The sequence below is a fragment of the Orcinus orca genome, chromosome 9 (genome assembly GCF_937001465.1).
Source record: "Orcinus orca chromosome 9, mOrcOrc1.1, whole genome shotgun sequence".
Classification (NCBI taxonomy): Eukaryota; Metazoa; Chordata; class Mammalia; order Artiodactyla; family Delphinidae; genus Orcinus; species Orcinus orca.
Genome location: NC_064567.1, coordinates 3556817 through 3579460, shown reverse-complemented (window position 1 = coordinate 3579460; position 22644 = coordinate 3556817). Strand labels below are relative to the sequence as shown.

General features: G+C 47.4%; 1 protein-coding gene across 5 annotated transcripts in view; it reads left to right on the top strand.

Annotated features, from left to right (window-relative positions):
• DPP6 (dipeptidyl peptidase like 6) overlaps window positions 1-22644 on the top strand; it is a 1028806-nt gene that overhangs the window by 464104 nt on the left and 542058 nt on the right. The window contains exon 1 of one of the 5 annotated variants that reach the window (XM_033408229.2): window positions 16876-17271. The exons of the other annotated variants lie outside the window; for them this stretch is intronic. Coding sequence (XP_033264120.1) covers window positions 17215-17271 — 57 coding nt within the window. The 5' untranslated portion in view covers window positions 16876-17214. Of the gene's footprint in view, window positions 1-16875; window positions 17272-22644 lie in introns of those variants that run through there. 5 annotated transcript variants of the gene reach the window in all.

Sequence of the window (22644 nt, the reverse complement as noted above, 5' to 3'; positions counted from 1 at the left end):
ATGGTCACTGGAGAATGGGGGAGTGAGTCCTGGAACCCTTCCTGGTCAGCCTGTGGTCTATGGGGCTGAGAGGTGCCTGTTGTAGGTGGGTCTTAGCTGATTTATAGACCAATGGGGTAACTTTTACTGGGTTCTGCCAAGACTATGAGATGATTTGCAAGACATAAGAAGTGGATAGGGCTTCCCTGGTGGCACAGTGGTTAAGAATCCGCCTGCCAGTGCAGGGCACGCAGGTTTGAACCCTGGTCCGGGAAGATCCCACATGCCGCGGAGCAACTAAGCCCGTGCGCCACAACTACTGAGCCTGCGCTCTAGAGCCCGCGAGCCACAACTACTGAAGCCCGCGCGCCTAGAGCCTGTGCTTCACAACAAGAGAAGTCACTGCAATGAGAAGCCCGCGCACCACAACGAAGAGCAGTCCCCGCTTGCCGCAACTAGAGAAAGCCCGCGCGCGGCAACGAAGACCCAATGCAGCCAAAAATAAATAAATACATTTATTTTTTTTAAAAAGTGGATAAATCGTGCAAATTTCAACCAATTAATTGTCCTTCTGAAATTAAAAACAGCTAAAGTACCCCAAAGTATTAAAAACAGGGACTTGAGTATGCAGTACGCAGATAATGAGTGTGCAATTTTCATTGCAGTGTTACTCACGATAGCCAAAAGGTGGAAACAACTCAAGTGTCCATCAGTAGTTGAATGGATAAATAAAATGCAGTCTATACACACAAAGGAATGTCACTCAAACAAAAAAGAGTGAAGTTCTGATATATCCTACAACATGGATAAGTTTGAAAAATTATACTAAGTGAAATAGGCCAGGCAGAAAGGACAGATATTCTATGATTCTGCTTATCTGAAATATGTAGAATAGGCAAATTCATTGAGAGAGAAAGTAGTTAGAGGTTACCACGGGCTTTGGGGAGAGGAAAAGGGACTTATTGCGCAGTGGTTAGGGATTTTCACTTTGCGGTGATGAAAAACTTCTGAATATAGATAGTAGTGATGGTTGCACAACGTTGCGAATGTACTTACTGCCACTGAATTATAGACTTAAAACTGGTTAAACTGGCAAATTTTATATTTTATATATAAATCTCTATATCTATACACACACACACTCAGGCAGACCTCATTTTACTATGCTTCAGTTTATCGTGTTTCACAGCTATTGCATTTTTTTTACAAATTGAAGGCTTGTAGCAACCCTGCATCAAGCAAGTCTATTGGCACCGTTTTTCCAGAAGCATTTGCTCACTTAGCGTTTCTGTGTCACATGTTGGTAAATCTCAAAATATTTGAAACCCGCCACCAGCAAAAAGATTTCAACTCACTGAAGGCTCAGATGGTGTTTAGCCAAATCAATAAAATCAGAAACGGAAAAGAAGTTACAGCCAGCATCGCATGTATACAGAAGATCATAAGAGACTACTATGAACAACTATATGCCGACAAAATAGACAACCTATAAGAAATGGACAGATTCTTAGAAAGGTACAATCTCCCGAGACTGAAACAGAAAGAAAAAGATAATATGAACAGACCAATAACCAGCACTGAGATTGAAACAGTGATTTTAAAACTCCCAACAAACAAAAGCCCAGGACCAGATGGCTTCACAGGTGAATTCTATCAAACATTTAGAGACTAGTTAACACTTGTCCTTCTCAAGCTATTTCAAGAAACTGCAGAGGGAGGAACACTTCTAAACTCATTCTGTGAGGCCAGCATCACCCTGATACCGAAACCAGACAAAGATATCACAGAAAAAGAAAATTACAAGTCAATATCACTGATGAGCACAGATGCAAAAATCCTCAAAAAAATTAGCAAACTGAATTCAACAATACATTAAAAGGATAATACACCATGGACAAGTGGGATGCAAGGATTTTTCAGTATCCACAGATCCATCAGTGTGATACAGCGCATCAACAAATTGGAGACTAGAAACCATATGATCATCTCAATAGATGCAGAAAAAGCTTTTGACAAAATTCAACACTGATTTATGATAAAAACTCTCCAGAAAGTGGACATAGAGGGAACCTACCTCAACATAATAAAGGCCACATATGACAAACCCACAGCTAACATCATACTCGACGGTGAAAAGCTGAAAGCTTTTCCTCTAAGATCAGGAACAAGACAAGGATGCCCACTCCTGCCACTTTTATTCAACGTACTATTGGAAGTTCTAGCCACAGCAATCAGACAAGGAAAAGAAATAAAAGTAATCCAAATGGTAAAGGAAGAAGTAAAACTGTCACTGTTGGCAGATGACATGATACTATACATAGAAAATCCTAAAGACACCACCAGAAAATTAGCAATAAAGTATTTTAAAATTAAGGTATGTATCTTGTTTATTTAGACATAATGCTATTGCACACTTAATAGACTACAGTAGACTGTAAACATAACTTTCATATGCACTGGGAAACCAAGAATTTCATGTAACTTGCTTTATTGCAATATTCACTTTGTTGTGGTGGTCTGGAACTAATAAACCCGTAGTATCTCCGAGGTATGCCCGTGTGCCGTGTGTGTGGGGCGGGGAGTGAGTGTGTGTGTTTAAAAACACAGCTATAGTAACTTTTTGTGAGGAACTGTTTTTAAAAAGTGAAGAGATGGCAACACAATGAATATTATAATTTTTGAGAAGCATGGTAGGTTCTTATATTTTTCATGAGAAAAAGCATTGATATCACAATACAGAGGTGATCTTAGTTTCACTTTAAGACTGACTATTCTTTCTGTGCGTGTATGAAACATACGCAGGGCATTGATGTGTGCAGAATATAGAAGAAGGCAAAGTCTCTAAAGAGAGAACAGTTTAACTTTTGCAGGAAAACTCTGGCGTGTTTTTCACTCTGACCAATCAACTGGCGATAAGAAGGATGTGGGGTCTTCGGTAAACTCGTTTATCCTTACATTCTCAAGAACCATTTGTCATCTGTTTTTCCCTGTCGTACTGAAATACACCTCAAAGAAAATAGAGCTAATTCCTCCATATTGTTTTTTAAATATATCTGCTCTTGATCAGTGTGCTAAATATTTCATAGTTTGTGTGCCGTAGGTTGGAAGAGAATAGATTCAATTTTCCAAAACCATGGAACTGACATGAGCCCTTTTACAGAAATGGCAGGAGGAGGCACTGAGATGGGAGACACTTTTGTCTAGTGATGGGGAAAAGAGGAAGTGATCCCCAGATCCAGGTCTCCAGTCAGCCTCCAGCTTCATCAACAGGCTGGGGCAATTTCATCCTCTCTGCACTTCGAAGAGGCCATGAGTAAAATGGTTGTGATGCTTAACCCCCGGGATGCACGTTCAGGACAGAGACTGAGCCTTGGGGTCCTTGGGACCATACAGGTCATGGGTGCTTCGGACCATTATGAAAGGTAGACCAGACAATGCACTAGAGTTCCCTTAGGTAGGCAGCAGGGTCATCTGATGGCCTTGCAAGGAGATGGCCTTCATCCGTCAAGTGACTCTGAAAAGCACATTCTCCTCCAGACGAGGGAATTATTGGCAGGACCTGAATTTTAAAGCAAGGCTCCCCAATGTCTGGAGTCAGTGGCCAAGTGGCCTTCGAGCTCAGCCCTCACGTGGCGCTGTCCCTCTCCCCAGGCCGTCTGGGCCTTCCTGGTGGAGCGTCACTGTGGCCTTGGGGACCGTCCAGCTATGGTGTTAAGGAAGCAGCTCTCCTCTCCTGACGCTCCCTGGCCTCCCCAAGGCCACAGTCTCATTGTTCATTCCTGATGGCTGGGTTCGTTGTCTTAGGTTTGGACAAATCCTACTTAGTGCAAAAAGCCTCCCAAGTTAATAGTTTATGTCGCTGGTTTAGGTAAACGCCATGTTGTAATGCATCTGGACAAATTTCGTGGCGACCTATTCTCTGCCATTGTCATCTATTTTCCAAGAATTCTGTCCCCAACAGAAAAGAATAAACAGGGAGCTGAGGGGTAAACAGGAGCTGGGAGTAGCAGGGGGACCAGGCGTATCGTCTGCTTCCCAGCGGGTCCATCTGCCTGCCTGACTCAGACCGGTGGCCCAGCCACGCTTCTGGAACCAGACTCCCCGAAGGGCCAGCAGAAGGGGCTCTTGCCACTTGCCACCTTCCTTAATTAAACAGCAGCACCTGGCAGAGCAGGAGAAGCGCGATCAGCTGTGAGCCGGTGGGGGGGGGGGGGGGCGTCGAGCCCTGCCTTTTGTAAGGAAGGCTGTCCAGAGACGTTCCTGCTCGTTGTGTCCCCAAATGACTGAGGCTATTAAAGGTGACAGGCAGGATCCATCCTGAAGATGTCTGGATGGTTATAGAGGATTGGGCCACCACCATAGCAGAGATTTTCTTCTACAGAAAATGAGTCTGGTAAAAACGGGGCAAAGCCCCTGCCACCCAGTGGAGCGTGACGGGTCTCCCCTGGATGCCCTGGCCACTGTGCACCCGAGATCTGGTCCTCCTCCTGGCCACACACTGCCCCCCCCGCGGCCCCGCCAGTCTTGAGCTCGTGATCTCTGGAGCCAGGAAAGTTTTCCTCTGACCTCGGGACTTTGCTTCTCCGAGACTTATCAAGGGGTGTGATTTTCATCCGTTGTCCTCACTCGAGGCAACCCAGCAAGTGAGCTGTCCTGTGTGAACCTCCTGCCCAGAGGTGAGGAAGGGGTGTGAACAGCGGTGGCGCACAAGCGGAGGACAAGACCTGGGAAGGCAGGACCGGTGAGCTGGGCTTGGGGTCGGGGTGCCGCCATGCCTACCTGGCAGCGTGACGCAGTGACTCTGCATCACCCCTCCCCCAGATGCACCAGCCACCCGTTTCCCTTGTAGGGACCGAAGCCACGCCCAGAGGACTCAGAGTGGAGGCACTGGGGTGGCCCGCGCTCTGCTGCGGACTCGCTGAGGGACCTTAGACCGGGACTCTGCCACCTCCCCGTGCACCTGCCGCCTCCAACGACCGTTCTTCTTGAGAGGGGAGACGATTTATGGCTTGCCCACTTTTTAAGGCCGGTTTGAATGATGATGACGTCGTAGATAAAGGCATATCATAAGTTCTCTCCATGGGAGCCATGATTTGTCTAAAGCAATTTCATCTAGATGATGAATCCCTCCACGTTTTGCTCCCTGCAAGTGGCAGGAAAAAAAAGCCTCTGTAACAATGAATGTTTCAACAGTTATTTATCGAGCACCTACTGTTTGAAGCGCCTGTGTTAGTGAATAAAGCAGCTTTCAAATTTTTGCCCTTTTGGAGTTGGCATTCTAATGGATACTTAAATCTGGTTCCACATAGAGTGAAATGACAGGAAAAGTTATACGCAGAACATGAAAATCATGGGCCAATCAGGAAAGATTGATTTTTTAAATTAGTGTAGTGTTCCAAGGCTCTGCCACTCTGAGACCGACAGACACTTGTCTCTCTCTCTCTTTGTACTTGTAAAATTCAATGAATAAAATGTGTCAGGAGTGCAGACCTATTTGAAGAAGGAAGCTTGTAGAATAGCAGAAAAAGGCATTTCAGGGCAGAAGCTGATGAAAGATGGAGAAAAATACACCACGAGAGAAAGCAGAGCCTGGTGACAGAGAAGTGATGGAGGGATGGCTTACAATAGAATATCTGGGTGAAAAATAAAACGCTGTCATCAACCGAGGCAGAAGAATATTTCATAGACTTAATAAATCATCCAGACGCTGGCTCCCAACTCCTGGATGTAGGATGAAGCTCTCCGTGTGGAATGTGTTGCAAATGCAGGCTAACGGTCACCAGGCCAATGACAAAGAGTCCTTCCCCTCTGAGTTCCATCTTTGTTTTACTTATTTCTTTTTGGCTGCATTGGGTCTTCGTTGCTGTGCGCGGGCTCTCTCTAGTTGCGGCGAGCGGGGGCCACTCCTCATTGCAGTGTGCGGGCTTCTCACCGCGGTGGCTACTCTTGCTGCACAGCACGGGCTGTAGAGCGCAGGCTCTGCAGTTGAGGCGCACGGGCTCAGCCGCTCCGCAGCATGTGGGATCTTCCAGGACCAGGGATCGAACCCGTGTCCCCTTCATTGGCAGGCAGACTCCCAACCGCTGTGCCACCAGAGAAACCCAGTGAGTTCCATCTTTGGACCAGTGGCTTGCAGGGCACTGACGGTACCTAATTCACAGTGACAGGGGCACTGCGCCCCCTTGAGCTGGTTCAATCCTCTCATTGCCTCAAGGGCCACCGACATTTAGGGACCACCTACTGTATGCTAAGTACTAGGTGTGGTGGCACAAGGATAGCAGTAAGCAGGGCTGCCTGCTGCCTCTACAGGGCCCAGGCTGGGGTGAACAAAACTGGGAGGTGGCAGTGACCTGCCCAGACTCACACAGCCTGTGCAGGTGGCAGGCCCTGCATGGACGCCAGGGAGCACCATGTTCTCACGTGACTCCAGAGAGCATCATTGACATTGAGTTTGTAGGTATTTACTTTTGCCCAGCAACCCCCGTCCAGTGTCCATAGAGCACAGTGTGAATTGGGACCCTACCTTTGTGCAGTGTGCAGGGTACTTAGTCCATTCGGGCTGCTATAACAAAAATACCATGGACTGGGTAGCAAATAAACAACAGAAATGTTTTCCTCACAGTTCTGGAAGCTGGAAGTCCAAGATCAAGGCTGTGGCATAGTCCGTGTCTGGTGGGGGCCAGCTTCCCTGTTCCATAGGTGGCAGTTTCTCAGTGTGTTCTCAGGTGGTGGAAGGGGCCCCCAAGGTCTCTTATAAAAGGGCACTAATCCCACTCTACCCTCATGACCTAGTCACCTCCCAAAAGTGCCACCTCCAGATGCTAGCACATTGGACTTAGGTTTGAACACATGAATTTTGGGGGACACAACGTCCATCCCTTGGCAGGCACTGGGTCTAAGTGTCCTGAATCCTGAGCTGCTTTTGTTCCTTGAGCCATACTGACCAGATTAATCAAAATAAGGAATCAAGGAATCCTCGGGTTGAAATACAATGGTTGGAGAAAATGTAACCCTTGGTAGAATGACCAGGTGGGGAGGAAAAATAAGTGAGGTGTGATCATTACAATTTATCCCCATCATTACAGAATTGCTTATTCGTAAGTTCCATGTGGTACAAACAAAAGGTGAAAATAAGTGACAGATGTTTCTAACGTTGGCAGTACCTTGCTTTGGGCCTTCCAGAGAATTATTTGTGTTGCTGCAGCTAAATGTGTCCAAAGAAAATGGATCAACTCTATTTTTTTTTTAATTTATTTATTTATTTATCTGTTTGTGCCAGGTCTTAGTTGCGGCATGCATGTGGGATCTAGTTCCCTGACCAGGGATCGAACCCGGGCCCCCTGCATTGGGAACGCGTAGCCCTATCCACTGCACCACCAGGGAAGTCCCATGGATCAACTCTTAATTGGCCAACGTGTTCTTTCAAGTCGACACTGACGTGCAATTTTAACTTCCTTTCTATCCATCCGCACCGTTTCAAGTCGACCCTGACGTGCAATTTTAACTTCCTTTCTATCCATCCGCACCGTTTCAAGTCGACCCTGACGTGCAATTTTAACTTCCTTTCTATCCATCCGCACCGTTTGACTCCGGGCACTTCCTTTTTCTTGCTTGGACAGCTCCAAAAACTTCCTAAACTGCTGTCTCTGTCCTAGTGCATTTTCCGCATGCTGAAAAGAGACATTTCTAAATGGCAAATGTGCTCATGACATTTTATCGCCTACATTTTTTTCCAGTTGTCTGCAGGGTGGAGCTTGTCCCTTTGATGAAGAGGGTCATCATAATCCAGCCTTGCCCAGTCCATGCTGCCTCACCCACACTGCACCCCAGCACCCTAGATGCCCTACAGCCCCTCAAAGGACCTTCTCGTGCATTGCCACCCTTTATTTGCACATGGGTCCCGCTGCTCTGTCGCTTCTCCACTAGTCCACCTGGCCCCCTGTCATTCCAGTGGGACATCCTACCAAAACCTTTGAGGACCACAGGTCCATTGCTCCACCTCTGTACGCACTTGCCTTCACATTCATCTCGTGATACAGTTTGTTTGTCTGCCTTCCCACTAGACTGAGTGTCCTTCAAAGCCGGGGTTGTGCTTTTTCTGTATCTGTGTTTCCCCAGTGTCCCAGTAAGCCCTGGTATATAGTAGATGCTCAATAAATGTCTGGGAATTAAATGAGAGAGACAAAAAAAAGTGACCAATCAGGGTTATCCAATAATAATCTCTTGTTTTGAATGGAATCAAAACTCTCAGCAAGTTGAAAACTAATGTTGGGCTTTGGGAACCTGAACTAGTTTGCAGTCACTCCTTCCCTAGAAAACCTGTGTGAATTCCATCTGACCCCCAGGACAAGAGGGTCATTGGGGTAGGACTAGACTTGGGCATCCTTAGGCGTCAGTCTGTACGGGGACCTTTCACTTGCTCATCACTACCACCAAATGATACATTGGAACCAACTTGGGCTTGAAAAGAAGGCTTCTGGGTTTGCATGAATTCAAGTTCCTGAAAAGGTGAATCAGATTGGCCTGACTCTTCACATGTGTTATATGGCTATAGATTGGCTGTCCTTGGGTCAGGCCACAGACCCTGGTCCTATCACCCACGACATGGTATTCTTGTCTCGTCCTACATGACGTGGTATTCTTGTCTCGTCCTAAGAGGGATACTCAGAGGGGGATTTCCATCCAGAATGAACCTAATGATGGACATATAGGTATTTTCTATTAGAACATAATAAACCCTCAAGAGAAGGAAAACATATTCCTTCCTTAATACTCCAGTATCAGTGAGCAATATTTGACTCCATTCCTTTTTAGAGGTATAGCAAAAATCTGTACCCATCAGAAGACCATGCTTCATCTGAAGGAAGAGGTGGGTTTCTGAAAGCTGCTGCAAAGAGTCAGGGAAGAAGGTAGCCCTGAATCTAGAAATGATTTTCCCGAGTTTCTTCAAGTTAGTGCTTCTGGTGGGGTAGGTCTCTTAACTTGATCCACTGACAGAATCTCAATACTTGGTTAATGTAGAGATACGGGGTGTCTTAACGTCTCTGTCGACTGTATCTGTTATCAATAAGTTTATGAATGATAGCAACCACAAAGGATAAAAACATAATTGTGATTCTGAAGTCTCGATGAGGAAAATCCTTTAAAATCGGAGCCTCTCTGGTCCCTGTGAATTTTACCACATGCACTGTACTCTTTGCTGCCTGTCATCCTACTGGGGATGGGCTTTGAGAAATCATCAATCATGTAGGTTTCAATCTTGCATCCTGTATGAGATGTGGCTCAAACTCAGCTAATTTCCTGGTGTAATATGTTCATCACAAGGGCGATCTTTCTATTCAGTATTCATCTGAGCATCTTTGTAAGAGACATAATTCATTGATTCGGGCGTGCTTTTTCTCCATCGCATGCAGACCCTTTTGGGATAGTGGCGTGTTTTGTAAATGGACGTGTTGAAAAGGGGAAATTACTTGTGTTGGAGCCTGAGGCTGCCTAAGGATCTGGCTCTGGTGTCAGTTTCTGAAGGCTTCCTGGAGAAGCTACAGGGTCAGAGCATTCTCAGAAAGGGAGAGAAAGACTTGGAATAACAGGGAATCATGGGCCCATGGACAGGCACAGATCTCCTATAGATCTTAGAACAGTGGCTTTCTAATATTTCACAGGTGACCCCATTTCACAAGTTTCACAAAATAATACCCTTACTAAGAGCCACATCCGCTTATATTTTCTCTTTTATTCTACTTCCTCTCCTTCATTGCTGGTTGACACAATAAGTGACAGAATAAATTTCACAATATAAATCTTGTTTTTCATTTTCTTAGGAGGGCAGTTGTCTTCATGAAGTTGTTTCTGTGTTGCCCAACAAGTAGTTATCTTTTCTGTTTCCTGGGGGCTGGCGGAGAGTCTGCCTCCCAGTCGATACTCAATGGCAGATAATCTTATTCTTATTCGATAGGCTGGGCTCTAATTCTTAAGGACTTCTGCTTAGTTCTAATTTTCAGCAAAAGAGACTCTTAAAAAAGACGTAATAAGGCACATAGAACCTTTTAAGCTTGTCTGATGAATCGAGGAAATATATCTTCCTCGTGTATTTCATCGTTGATTTCTAAAATGTAAGACATTGTTTTCTCTTCGGTGGTCATTGTTCTTCCCTTTTCATTCTTTCTTCTTGAAAGGTGGTCATCTGTAGTGAGGGACTCGGTGGATCCTGTGTTTTAAGCCGGGGAGCCCTTCGTTTCAATGACATGTGGCTCTCGTCGGGGGGTGCGGGGAGGACAAGTGCCCTGGCTGGGTGCTGAAACAGGGGTAGGGCAGAATGGAGCCCCAAGTTCTCGGGAAGCCTCTTCTTCCAACCTCGTCACTTTGACAGCCATTCCACCTGACATTTCCTCCTGTGCCTGCGGTTCCATCCTCCCAGGGCGGTCTGCATCCACGTTTCCGTCTCTCAGTGATCTGTGAACCGTGGCCGTACTACCCCATGAGGCTCAAACAGGAATTCTGTGTTGTGGTTCTGTCTGAATGTCTTTGCTGATGACGAGTTGCCTAAAATGAATGATCTGGTTCTGACCTCTCCTGGTGCTCATGTGAAGAAACACTCTTGTCCTCTGAATTTCAGTGCAGGTGACACTCAAGTTTTCCCAAAGTTCTCTCCCTAACACACCCACTTTTCTGTTGTTTCCTGTGTGCTAAGCACTGAGGATACAAAGAAGAAGACATGTCCTTAAGGTGACCTCAGTCCAGCAATGAGAAGAGCTGCTGATTTAGCCCCTCCTCTGTGTCCACTGGTTTACAGAGTTGACCTAATTTAGTTCTGACCATACTCTATAATCCGCCCACTGTTGTGTGCATTAAACAGCTGAAACCTGGACTCAGTGGCTTGTACACAGACAGCAAGTGAGCATACCTGGGGTTTGCAAATAAGAAATGATTCTGACGTTGAAGCTCATTCCTTTAACTGATATGCAGCTCTTCCTTTTACCTTGGCCTTGCCCTGGAGAAACCCACAATGGGGCTAGGAAGCCAGGAAGGGAAGTGGACGGTGGAGCTGTGATGGAACAAGACTTCACACAAGTGTGGGACATAAAAAGTGTGATGGGAGGGCTTCCCTGGTGGAGCAGTGGTTGAGAGTCCGCCTGCCGATGCAGGGGACACGGGTTCACGCCCCGGTCCGGGAGGATCCCACATGCCGCGGAGCGGCTGGGCCCGTGAGCCATGGACGCTGAGCCTGGGCGTCCGGAGCCTGTGCTCCGCAACAGGAGAGGCCCCAACAGTGAGAGGCCCGCGTACCGAAAAAAAATAAATAAATAAAGATTGCAGCAAGCATCCCAGGAAGATAGATGGGAAAAAGGGGGAGGAGAAGAATAGTAAGTTAAGAGTATTCACCCTGTCAGATGCTTTACCAGTCGCTTCCACTCATAGCCTGTCGTAGTTGAGTTTATGTGTCAGTGTGGCTAGGCCATGGTACCCAGCTTTCGGTCAAACCAGATGTTGCTGTGGAGGATTGGGGTTTTTTTAATGTGATTAACATTTACATCAGTAGACTCCTGAGTGAAACAGAGTACCCTCCACAATATGGGTGGGCTTTGTCCAATCAGTTGAAGGCTTTAAGAGAAAAAAGACCAACCTCCTTGGAGGAAGAGGGAATTCTGCCTCCAGATGGCCTTTTCCCTGGGTTTCCGGCCTTCTAGCCTGCATGGCCCTACCCTGCAGCTGTCATATTTGCAAGTCCCTGCAGTCAAATGAGCCAATTCCTTAAATTCCTTAAAATACTCAGCCTCTCTCTCGCTCCACACACACACACGCACGCACGCACGCACGCACGCACACATCCTATTGGTTCTGTTTCTCTAGAGAAACCCAGTCTTCAGGAAACGTATCCACTTTTCCTCCCCCTTGGTTATTTTCAGCATGTATCTATATAAGCTGTTTTTCTAAACTTGCTTCTTCAGATCCTGGCTGAACTCTCCAGGGAATCTTACCTTTCTGCCCATATTCGCTTTTATTTTCAGGGCACTGTAAGTTAGAAGTGGCTTCTCTTGCAGATGGTTAATGCTAAAAAAAAATTTTAAATCTTCAGGGATCCTACTCTAAGGACATTTTCATCCCTACCTCACAGCAGCGAGGCAGCCAGCGTGTCTGTCTCTTGGCAGTTTTGCTATCTGCACATGGTAGGTGCTTCATAAAGACCTGCTGATGGAGCAAGTCGTGAAGCAAAGCTGTTTTAGCCGATTGGTTACTCTGGGCAGGGTGAACGGAAATAAGAGGAGTGAGAAATGGCCTGGAGCGGCAGCGGGACCCAGGCTTGCACATCCACAAGCAAACCTAACTAGCCGAGCCTGTGCCAGCCGCCCATCTTGGACACACCTGGGCGGGAGAGAAGGCTGAAGGCTGAATCGCGCTCCCGCGAACAAGCCTCCGTCCAGGTGCACCTGATCAGGACTGCTGTGCTCTGGGTCCACGCAGGGGGGCTGACTGCGGGCTCTGAGATGTTTCTCGTAGCACCGGGCAATGGGGCCAGTGGGAATGGGAGGTGGATACACGGCAGGGTGAGCAGTTGGTGGCAGCCTCCTTGGCAGGCAGGCTGCCACGCTCTGCCAGGCTCAGCTGCGTGTGTCCAGCAAGTGCAGTGAAGAGCTGGCGGGGCTGAGAAGCAGGCGTCAGGGTAGCCCCTGCTCGGTGCTCCGGGAAGGTGCCCCGCTGCAGAATGAAGACGCCCCACTTGCACGGCTTCTCTCTGCCGCCTTGGTACAGGGAACACTCACCTGGGAAGGGCTAGGTCCATACTGCTCTCCAGATCCTCCCTAGAGCCACACGAGGGGCTCGCCCAGAGTGAGGCCTTCGTGAGACCACTTAGCTGCCTGCCGCTTTGAAGATGCTGCGGTGTTTGGGAGCCTTACTCTTGTTTTGAGTAACTCTGCCATTTACTACTGACCGTGTGACTCTGGAAGAGCTGCTTAATTGCTTCAAGCCTCAGTTTCCTCATCAGTGAAATGGGGTAACAATAGGTGTTAGGGGATGAATTGTGTCCCCCCCCACCTTTATAACTTGAAGTCCTAACACACACAGAGGGACCGCCACCTGCAGACCAGAGAGCGAGGCCAACACTTTGGCCTTGGACTCCTAGTGGTGCTTTGTTGTGGCGGCCCTAGCGAGCTAATGCCACGGGTATCTAAGAGATTTTTAAGGAGCAATTAAGATTATAGGTGTCAAATGCTCAGCGTCCTTCCTGGCACGGACGAGCTCAGTATTTTCAATATTCTACTCTGCACGCCTTTCAGGGCAGTGTGGTATGGCGGCCCCTGGCCTGCACGCCCAGGTTTAGGTTGGGCACTAACTTGTTGGGTAACCATGGGTTTCATAAATTCTCTAAATGTCAATTTTCTTTTGTAAACTGGGGGAATCGCAGGGCCCGCCTCACAGAGATGCTGGGCTTGGGTGCATAGCCCAGGGCAGTACCAGGCAGCCACTGTTACTGTCATTATTACGAAGTAGCTAAGCGTTGACTTTCTCCCTTTGCTAAGGATGGATGCTATCAACTGAACATTCACTGAGGCTCGGAGAGAAGGGTGCAGGACACACTTCAGCTGAAAGGATAAACTTGGGCGGGGTGTTTTCCTTCTAGAGGGATACTGATTAATTTTAGAACATGGACAAAAGGCAGCCCTTTCTCTCTCTTAAGGATCTACCCTCTTAACAGATTGTTTTTTAGATTTATTTGTGTCGTTGTTGTTGTTTTAGTGGGAGTATAGTTGATTTACAATGTGTTAGTTTCAAGTGTACAGCAGTGATTCAATTATACATACATATTTTTTTTTCAGATTCTTTTCCCTTATAGGTTATTACAAAAGATTGAGTATAGATCCCTGTGTTATACAGGGATCTATAATCCCTCCTGTGTTATACAGTAGGTCCTTGTCGTTTATCTATTTTATATATAGTAGTGTGTATCTGTTAATCCCAATAGATTTATTTTTTATTGAGGTAACACGGGTGTATAACACGATATGTTTCATGTGTACAACGTATTTCGACTTCTGTGTCCCCTGCAGTGTGCTCACCACCAGAAATTTAGCTCCAATCCATTTTGCCCCTCCCCCTTCCCCTCTGGTAACCACTACTCTGTTCTCGGCATCTATGTTTTTGTTTTTGTTTTGTTGATTTATTTTTGATTGTTTGCTCTCCTCTGCACTTGACTGAAATGATACGGTATTTGTTTTTCTGTGACTTATTTCAGGTAACAGGTTTTTAAGTGTACAATGCAGCATTGTTCACTAGAGTTGTGATGTTTACAGCAGCTCTAGAACTTTGTCATCTGGCAGAATGGAAAGTTTATCCACGTTGAATAGCCCCTCCCTGCTTCCCTCGCCCCCCAGCCCCTGGCAGAACCATTCTACTCTCTGCTTCTATAAGTCTGACGATTTTAGATTCCTCTGTATAAGTGGTATCTTGCAGTATTTGTCCTGCTGTTACTGGCACACGTCACTCAGCAGAAGGTCCTTCAAGTTCATCTGTGTTGTCTGTGGCTTATTAGGAAGTCCTGCCCTTTCTCTTTGAAAAGCAGTCAAGGTCAAGTAGGCAGAAAAGTTGGCCTCTGGACACCTGGTGCCAGAAAAGCCCATGGAAACGTTCCGAGTGGTACCACCTGGCCTGTCCATCCACCAGCCATTTGCGAGCTGCACCACCCAGTGGCTCTTGAAGGGAGAGTAGCTGAAGGAGGGGTGGGGGTGGGTGGGGGAGGGGCTGGTAGGGCAAGTGCCCAGGTGATCTGATGCCAGCAGGAGACTTCGTTGAAGTATCAGGTATAATCTTACAAATGTGCGTGAACTTTGCATTACATCCATATTCACTTTAGATGTAAAATAACTTTTAAGGTCGTTATTGAGAAATAAAATAGAAGTGCCCGAAGGGTTTCATGTCAGTCCCCACCAGACACAGCTGAGCACCCTGGGGTACCACCGAGTGGGTTAGACCCAGGGCTCTGGAAACAGTGAAGAGGAGGCAGGTCCTGGCTCCTTTTGCTTCTCCCTGCCCCCCGTTGGTGTCCCTGTCCTTGGATATCGGTCCCGGGTGGCGTTCATGGCCCCCACAAGTTAGCGGTGGATGCTTTTGGAGATGTTAACAGGTGGTGGTTTAAGATTTGACCCACCCCAGGGGTTTTGATTTAAGAGGCAACTCTGGAGGACAGACCAGTTCTGAGATGCTCAGCGATGAACCATTTTGCCACAAGGGCTGCTGGTCTCACCCGTCACCGAGGTCCCCCCCCGGGGCTGCTGTGGTCCAGGTGTGCGAGGGGAGGGTAGCTGCTCACCTCACTGTCCAGGTCCCCTTTCTGAGTCTTTGCTGCTGGGGCCTCGATGTCAGGTTCGCTTGGGGACCTCACACCGCAGTGACCCCAGCTTTCCCTCCTTAGAAACCCGTAACTGGGCAACGACTCCCCTGAGGGCTTGTGTGGCCTGGCACACTCCCTCCAGCCCACACTGGTGATAACCTATGGTCCAGACACCCTGGGATCAAGCCACAAACACAGGGATCCACGCCACTGCTGTTCCCATCCCGGAAACTCCCCGTCCCACAGGGACGTCTAAGTCAAAGGCAAACACAACAAAAGCAAAGCCTGACTGTGGGACAAGGCTCTTACACGGGGTTTTCCTTTTCGTACGCTCGGCCAAACCAGGCAAGCTCCAGCTGCCCATCCTGACCTTCCGGTATCTGTGCCCAGGCGTCGTGGAAGGGGCAGGCAACTCTGCGCTATCTGGACTCAGCTGTCAACTCGAGGGAAGGACACAGTGCCATGGATCTTGCCGGCGTGTGTCTGTTCTTGTCCAACGACTGGGGCCAGGGGGCCAGGGAAGGGGCAGGACAAAGGGAAGTCTTCTATGAAACACCTTTCAACTGGATACAGACCTACCTCGCCTTCTCTCTACAGGGAACTGCACTGGCTTCGCAGGGGCGAAGGCAAGACAGACCAGCAGCTCGGGCAGGACTTCCTTGCTGAGAGCGCTTGTCAGGGCTGGGTGGGGTGAGGGCTACGCTCCCCCGGGCCTCCCAGAGGCCCTTTGGTGGAGGCAGAGGCTTAAGGCAGGGAGGGGAGAGACAAGTACTAACAGAGGCCACGTCACACACAGGGCCAGCAGAAGACCCCCGGGCACGAGCTGGCTGCAGTTTCTGGAAGGCCCAGGTATCCCCACCTGCAAGCTATTAGCTCATCAAGCCCAGAGTCCCCCAGCGCGTTTGTCCTCCACCAGCGGCTCGGGCCGCCCAGGGTCAGCGCCAAGCTCAAGGACATCAGGCCGGGAGAGCAGGATGGCCGCCTCTGCCCCGGCTTTCTCCTTGAGCTCAGGACTCGGCGGGGAGCCCTTGCGTTCCTGTAAGGTCACCCCATGGGCTTCGTTCTTTCTTTGCTTCTTTTAAGCAACAGACACCCTTGAGGTCCTGGTTGATTTTCACAGAGAAACAGAGGATTCTTTGAGTTAAAAGATGGAACATAATAAGTTTTCTGAATTTTAAGGAAAATAAAGGCCAAGATTTCCATAGCTAGCGATCCAGGAGAAAAAAAAAACACACACACACACCGGGCAAACAGAAACGAAGCCATTCTCTGGTGCCCACAGGCCACCTTCCTCCCCCAAGGCCCTGCGCTTGGCAGAGGGAAAAACAAGGCACCTCGCGTGTGGCCCCTTCGTGGCCCCGCCCCGGTGGGACCTGCCGGCAGCGCTGGCAGCTCCGGCCACCTGGGCAGGTTGGCGACAAGCTCCCGGACCTGTGGCCGCGCCGCGCCGCGGTCCCCTCCCCCCGCCGGCACCCCCTTCCCGCCGGGGCCCCCTGCCCAGCCCCCTCCCCTCCCCGCGGCCACGGCCCGAGCATGCGCCGTGCGCCACGGGAGGCGGGTGGGAGCGGCGCGCATCACTCGGGTCCCCTTCCTGCACCGCGCCGCCACTTGCCGGTTGCTAAGCAGTTGTCGTTGTTTCTGTGGCGATTGCAGAGGCTGTTGCTAACAGGAGAAGCCCCGCTAAGCCGCAGCATCTCCCCTTTCGGAGACGCTCTCCGCTCTTTGCATTTAAAAAGAAAACTAGGCTGCTCAGCTCACTGGTCCTCCCCCACCGTGCCCCAGTAGCCGTGTGATTGGGGAAGCATGGACTAAATCCCGGTCCTCCCGCCCAGTGGACTCCGGTGGCCCCAAACTCCCGGGCAGATCGCATCTGCCCCTGTGCCTGTGTGCACCCTGAACAGGAAATCATGACTACAGCCAAGGAGCCAAATGCTTCGGGGAAATCCATGCAACAGCAGGAGCAGGTAATGCTGCTTTCCGGAGTGTGCCCGCGTCTCGGTGTGCGTGTGCGTGTGAGGGAGTCGGGGGGGATTGTGCCTCTTGAATGATTTTGTATTTGCACCACTGTAGCCCCCTGAGCCACGGAGCTGGCCCCTGAGATAAAGTGCCGAGCGTGTGCGCTGGGGGCTGCCTCTCTCCTCTCCCCCGCTTCTGTTTTTGAGCGATCCCTGGTCCATCAATAATGCATGCGCCCAGGGGACATCTGGAGAGGTAAACTTGATGTGTAGGGACCTGAGGACAAAGGCCACTCTCAGAGTTGCCAAATTTAGCATGTCACTTGTGAAGGTTGCCAACTATAATACTTTGTAATCTGGGGGTGGGGAGGGGGTGATGGAGGAAGTGGCTAGTGCCAACCCCCCTCCCCCCAGATAATTCAGCTTATTCTGACTCTCCAGCAGGACTTTGCTTTGGTTCTAACACAAGTCAAAAGAAGACATATGAGCTCTGTTTAAAGGACTCTTTCTGGATACCTGTGTCTCTTTTTCCTGCTTTTTCCCCAGTATCTCTGAAGGTACTAACAAATCTCTGCTGTTCATCCTGGCATTTAGAGAATTCAGACTCTCCCAGCCAGAAAAACCAGCGGAGGCACAGTTAGGATCAAGAGGGGCCCCTGCTGAGAAGTAGCGGGTCTTAAAGGGCTGACACAGGTGTTCAGGACTGCATTGGTGTCCCCATCTAGCAGCGGACCACCACGGCTCACCCTGCCCTGAAGAGGCCCAGCATCTGCAGAGGCTCAGGAAGTAAAGGGGAACCAGCAATCTGTTATATTGTAATTCCCTTCTCAAAAGATCTTGAAGGTTCTTATCTTTTAATCACTGCTTAGTTCTCCTCTGGCAGATCGTTAAAACAGATCCTGGGAGACACCAGTAGATTATCAAAGCAGCTCGCTCCGGCTTGGTAGACCAACAGCGGAGCTGATTTTCCCTGTTTATTTTAGGGGTGTTAGCTTTCACTTGCTAGGATTGGGGCGAAGAAAGGGGATCCGTCTAAAGTTCAGGAAGGCAAAGAGCCTCTTTGGGGACACTGCGACCAGCCCGTCATCAACTCTTCAGAGACCTTGTGAAGACAACTTCGGATCTGTATTTACTGCAAGCTGCATACTTGTGGTCATTTCCTCAAATTCCATTTTTCCATTAAAAATGAGACCATCTTATTAGTTGCATCATCATCCTCATCATCTAAAGAACTTAAGTACAGTTTGATTTCTTCCGGGAAGGAGATTTTGTAAATATGGAAATCTAGGAATTCTTGTATGCAGTGGGCGAGCTAGTATGAGGGTTAATGCTCGGTGTAGCATGAACGCAGAGGTTCGCAAGAGGCAAGCCAGGCCCTTCTCTTCCAGGATATTTGTTCAATAAAGAAATAGGTCCACCCTGAATTAACATCCTGTGACTGACTGGGCTTCCTTTTATTACAGATCTCCTCCTCACTAGCTATAAAATAAACATGCCCTGGGCTTACAGGCTCCAGCAAGGGCTTAGGTAGCATCTCGGACCATGGGACAATAATTATGGAGAGACGACTTTGCTGTTCATAGGTCTAAACCCAAGTGCAGGCACTCAGAAGCCCAGGCTATGTTATGTAGAAGAAGGTCCATGGCTTCTGTTCAGTTTTGCTCTCATCTTGCCTGATACCCTCACATGCCAGCATACGGGAAATAGCTAACTAGGGTGTGGGTTTTGGAGGAGGTGTAAGCTCTTGTTTGATTTTATACTTTTTGATCATGGTTAATCCCTTATACTTGAACGTGCTGGAATCATGGAAGACTTCAGCTGGCATAACCTGAAAACCAGAGGTGGCTGTGGATTCGGGTAGCAGGTAGGGCATCCAGAAGAAGCAGTCCCCTCCCAGGCACTTGGGAGGGCCCTTTCCTCTCTTCTCAGAGTGACATCATCTTGACCCTGAGGAATGCACAGAGCAGCCCACAGTCCAATAAAGAGAAGGTCGACAGCAGGGCTAGAGGAGGAGAAGCAAACTGGGCTGGAGGGCAGAGGTCTCACATCGAACATAAATATACCTTTATGGGACATTGGCTAAAATTGTAACTGCTCTAAACACAAAGAGGGAAATGGAATATTTAGTTCATGAAGACTATCTTCTTCCATTGTCAGTTTTCAAAAGATATTTAAACTGTTTATGTGCTCAGGCTACAAAGCTCTTAATGAATCTTTAAATTCTTCGTATCAGTTTTTTCCTCATTATTAATGAAGGGGATGGCCCCTTACCCAGGCTGGGAGGAATCTGCTCCACGTTTTTGTAGGAGAAAGAGATAGATGCTGGTTTGTGGTTTGGTTTGGTTGTTAGGTTGGGGATCATTTGCTTGTACTAACCAACTTCGTGGCTGCCTTCAAATCACCAAGCCTCATGTCTTGGTTGAAACCCTTAGCATTACCGAGGACTTGGATTTAATGTAGCATGATACGTATTTCCAACAGTCTTAAAAATTTTGGTGGTGTTGCAGTAGACGACCACTTAGTTCTTAGCAGGCTAACACAGGCACAGTACAGTTTCTTATCTGCCTTGGTAGTTGGGAACCAAGGCACGTGGGTGGCAGCTGGAAATAACTTTTGTATGCCGAGGATTACTGCAGATTAATGAAAAAAGTCTAGGAAATGACATAAAACCAATTGATTTTACCTATTAATTAGAGATTGCCAAGTTTTTCCAACTTGTTTTCTAAAAATGTACTGAGAATAGATGAATATGTGGAAAGAGTTGTTTTTCTTAAGGGTACTGTATGAACATGTTGGAATAACGTGGAGAATAGACTTGTAGAAGACTGTTTCTCCTTCTCTTTGGAGATGCTAAAAATTATTTTTAAATGAAGTATGAAAGCCCAGAGAGGTTTGGAAACAATATATTTTTTAAGCTGAAGGAATTAAATCCGTCCTTTGGCTCTGAAGCCAATCAGATGTTACAGAGGCTTGTCGGTGAGAACAGAATCCGCCCTGGCCGGCACCCCGCCGCACCATGTGCCCAGAGGTCAGCCTCGGAGGTGAAGTAGAAAAAGCTGAGGCCAGTTCGGTTTAAATTTAGTGTGTTCTTGCAAACAAACTAGATCCTTCCTTAGAGAACCAAATTAAGGGATTTTTTCCCCTTAAAAATAAGTAAAAGCACATGTATTTTAAACTGTACTGTACTCATTTCAAATGACTTAAAATTGAAAAGTGGTCGTCAGCGATGCTGTTAAGAGGCAGAGGAGAAAGAAGGCTTCATTCTCCATGTTTCCAGTCAGCCATGACACATTGTTTCTCAAATATTGAGCAGGGATGAGTGGCAGATTCTGTATCTGTGTGTATGTGGATATGTACACACACACACACACACACACACACACACACACATATACACACACAGAGGCAGGCCTCATGCATCACAGAGTTGGAAAAGTGCATCACGTGATCTGTTCTACCCTCTTTCGCTCAGGAGTCTCACAAATAAATGAGAATATGCCTTTTCTTTAAAGGTCTTCAAGAAAGTCTCTTTTCATATAGAAATATTCTGTGTTCTGTGGGCTAACTTGTATCTTTTGCTGTATGTTAAGTTTAGTCACCTCTGTAACTTCCCTCAATCTGAAAACCAGTGGGTCTGATAGTCCTACTAGATGTAACGATTATCTTTTGTTGCTTCTCAGTTTTCTCTGATCTGCACAAGTCCTAATATACAGCCCCAATGTGTCTCTTCTCCTATTAAATGATGGGCCTCAAGACCTAGTGTTGACTGATATGTTAAATTATTTATCTGATAGTTATTAATCTGATAATTAACTTCATAATGATAATGCCATTACAGAAGAGTTTTCTGATGTGAAGAGAATTTTACAAACAGCTCTAAAGTGAACATGAAAATGCATGGAGCTGAGGCTTCTGAAAGAGGGTAGGCCTTCCCAAGGGTACATAGGTGATGACTTCTGACATTCCTTGTCCAGTACTCTTTGCACGAGATCCTGTTGCTTCTTTCAGTAGTAAAATTAGATATGGAAACAGAGGATCTGGCTTTGACAGTCATGAGAGTTAAATTTTTTATGTAACTATGGTAAGGGAATCTTACCAAAAGAAGGAAAAGGGGAAGAGGGGAAGAGGAGGAGGAAAGGGGGAAGGGGAGAGTGAGGAAGAGGAAGAAGAAGAAGAACCAGAGAAACAAGATTCAGTATGAGGAAGTGCAAACATGACGTATAGAGAGGTGGTCCTTTTATGACTAAAAAAGTGGCAGTGGCTGCAGTCATTGTACTAGTGTAAATCAAATTCTGTTCTGCCCATGAACTGACTTATCTAAGACTCTCTGGATGAAAAGGGAACTTGAAGGAACTGGACAAAGAATAGGGATGCCAGGTTCTTAAGATTGTCTCAAAATACCTCTAGGACTTGTGAACTTCCAGAGCAGGGAGAAAGAGAGAAGCACTTTGGCTGCAAAATGGGTTGATGTGTGAAGGATTTGGGGGGAGAACTCAGAAGCCCTGGGTATCCTAGCAAGAGCAGGTTCAGAACGAAAGCTTAGTGCCTGGGTTTGCCAGGGTGGCTCCTGGAGCTGAGGGACCAGGGCAAAAGCAGTGTGACATCTCTGAGGAGAGGAAAGGCGGGCTGGTGTGGTGCTTTTCTCAGAGGAGGGATGTTTAGTCTCATCACCAGAGAGAAGAATATAGCAATGAGGCAGACACTAGCCTGAAGCCATAATCTGTGTGCTCTGGTGTCTACAGGTAGTTCCCAGTATTCTAGGATGCAAGTTACATGCTATATTAAAAGAAGCTCAAAAAGATATTGCTGCAATTTATGTCAAAGAGTGTTCTTGCCTATGTTTCTCTCTGAGCTTTATAATATCTGGTCTTACATTTAGGTCTTTAATCCACTTTGAGTTTATTTTTGTAAATAGTGTTAGAGAATGTTCTAATTTCATTCTTTTACATGTAGCTGTCCAGTTTTTCCAGCACCACTTATTGAAGAGACTGTCTTTTCTCCAGTGTATAATCTGGCCTCCTTTGTGGTAGATTAATCGACCACAGGTGCATAGGTTAATTTCTGGGCTTTCTATCCTGTTCCATTGATCTATATTTCTGTTTTCGTGCCAGTACCATACTGTTTGGATTACTGTAGGTTTGTAGTGTAGTCTTGAAGTCAGGGAGCCTGATTCCACCAGCTCCATTTTTCTTTCTCAAGATTGCTTTGGCTATTCGGGGTCTTTTGTGTTTGCATACAAATATAAGTTTTTTTTGTTCTAGTTCTGTGAAAAATGCCATTGGTAACTTGATAGGGATTGCACTGAATCTGTAGATTGCCATGGGTTGTATAATTATCTTAACAATATTGATTCTTCCAATCCGAGAACGTGATACATCTCTC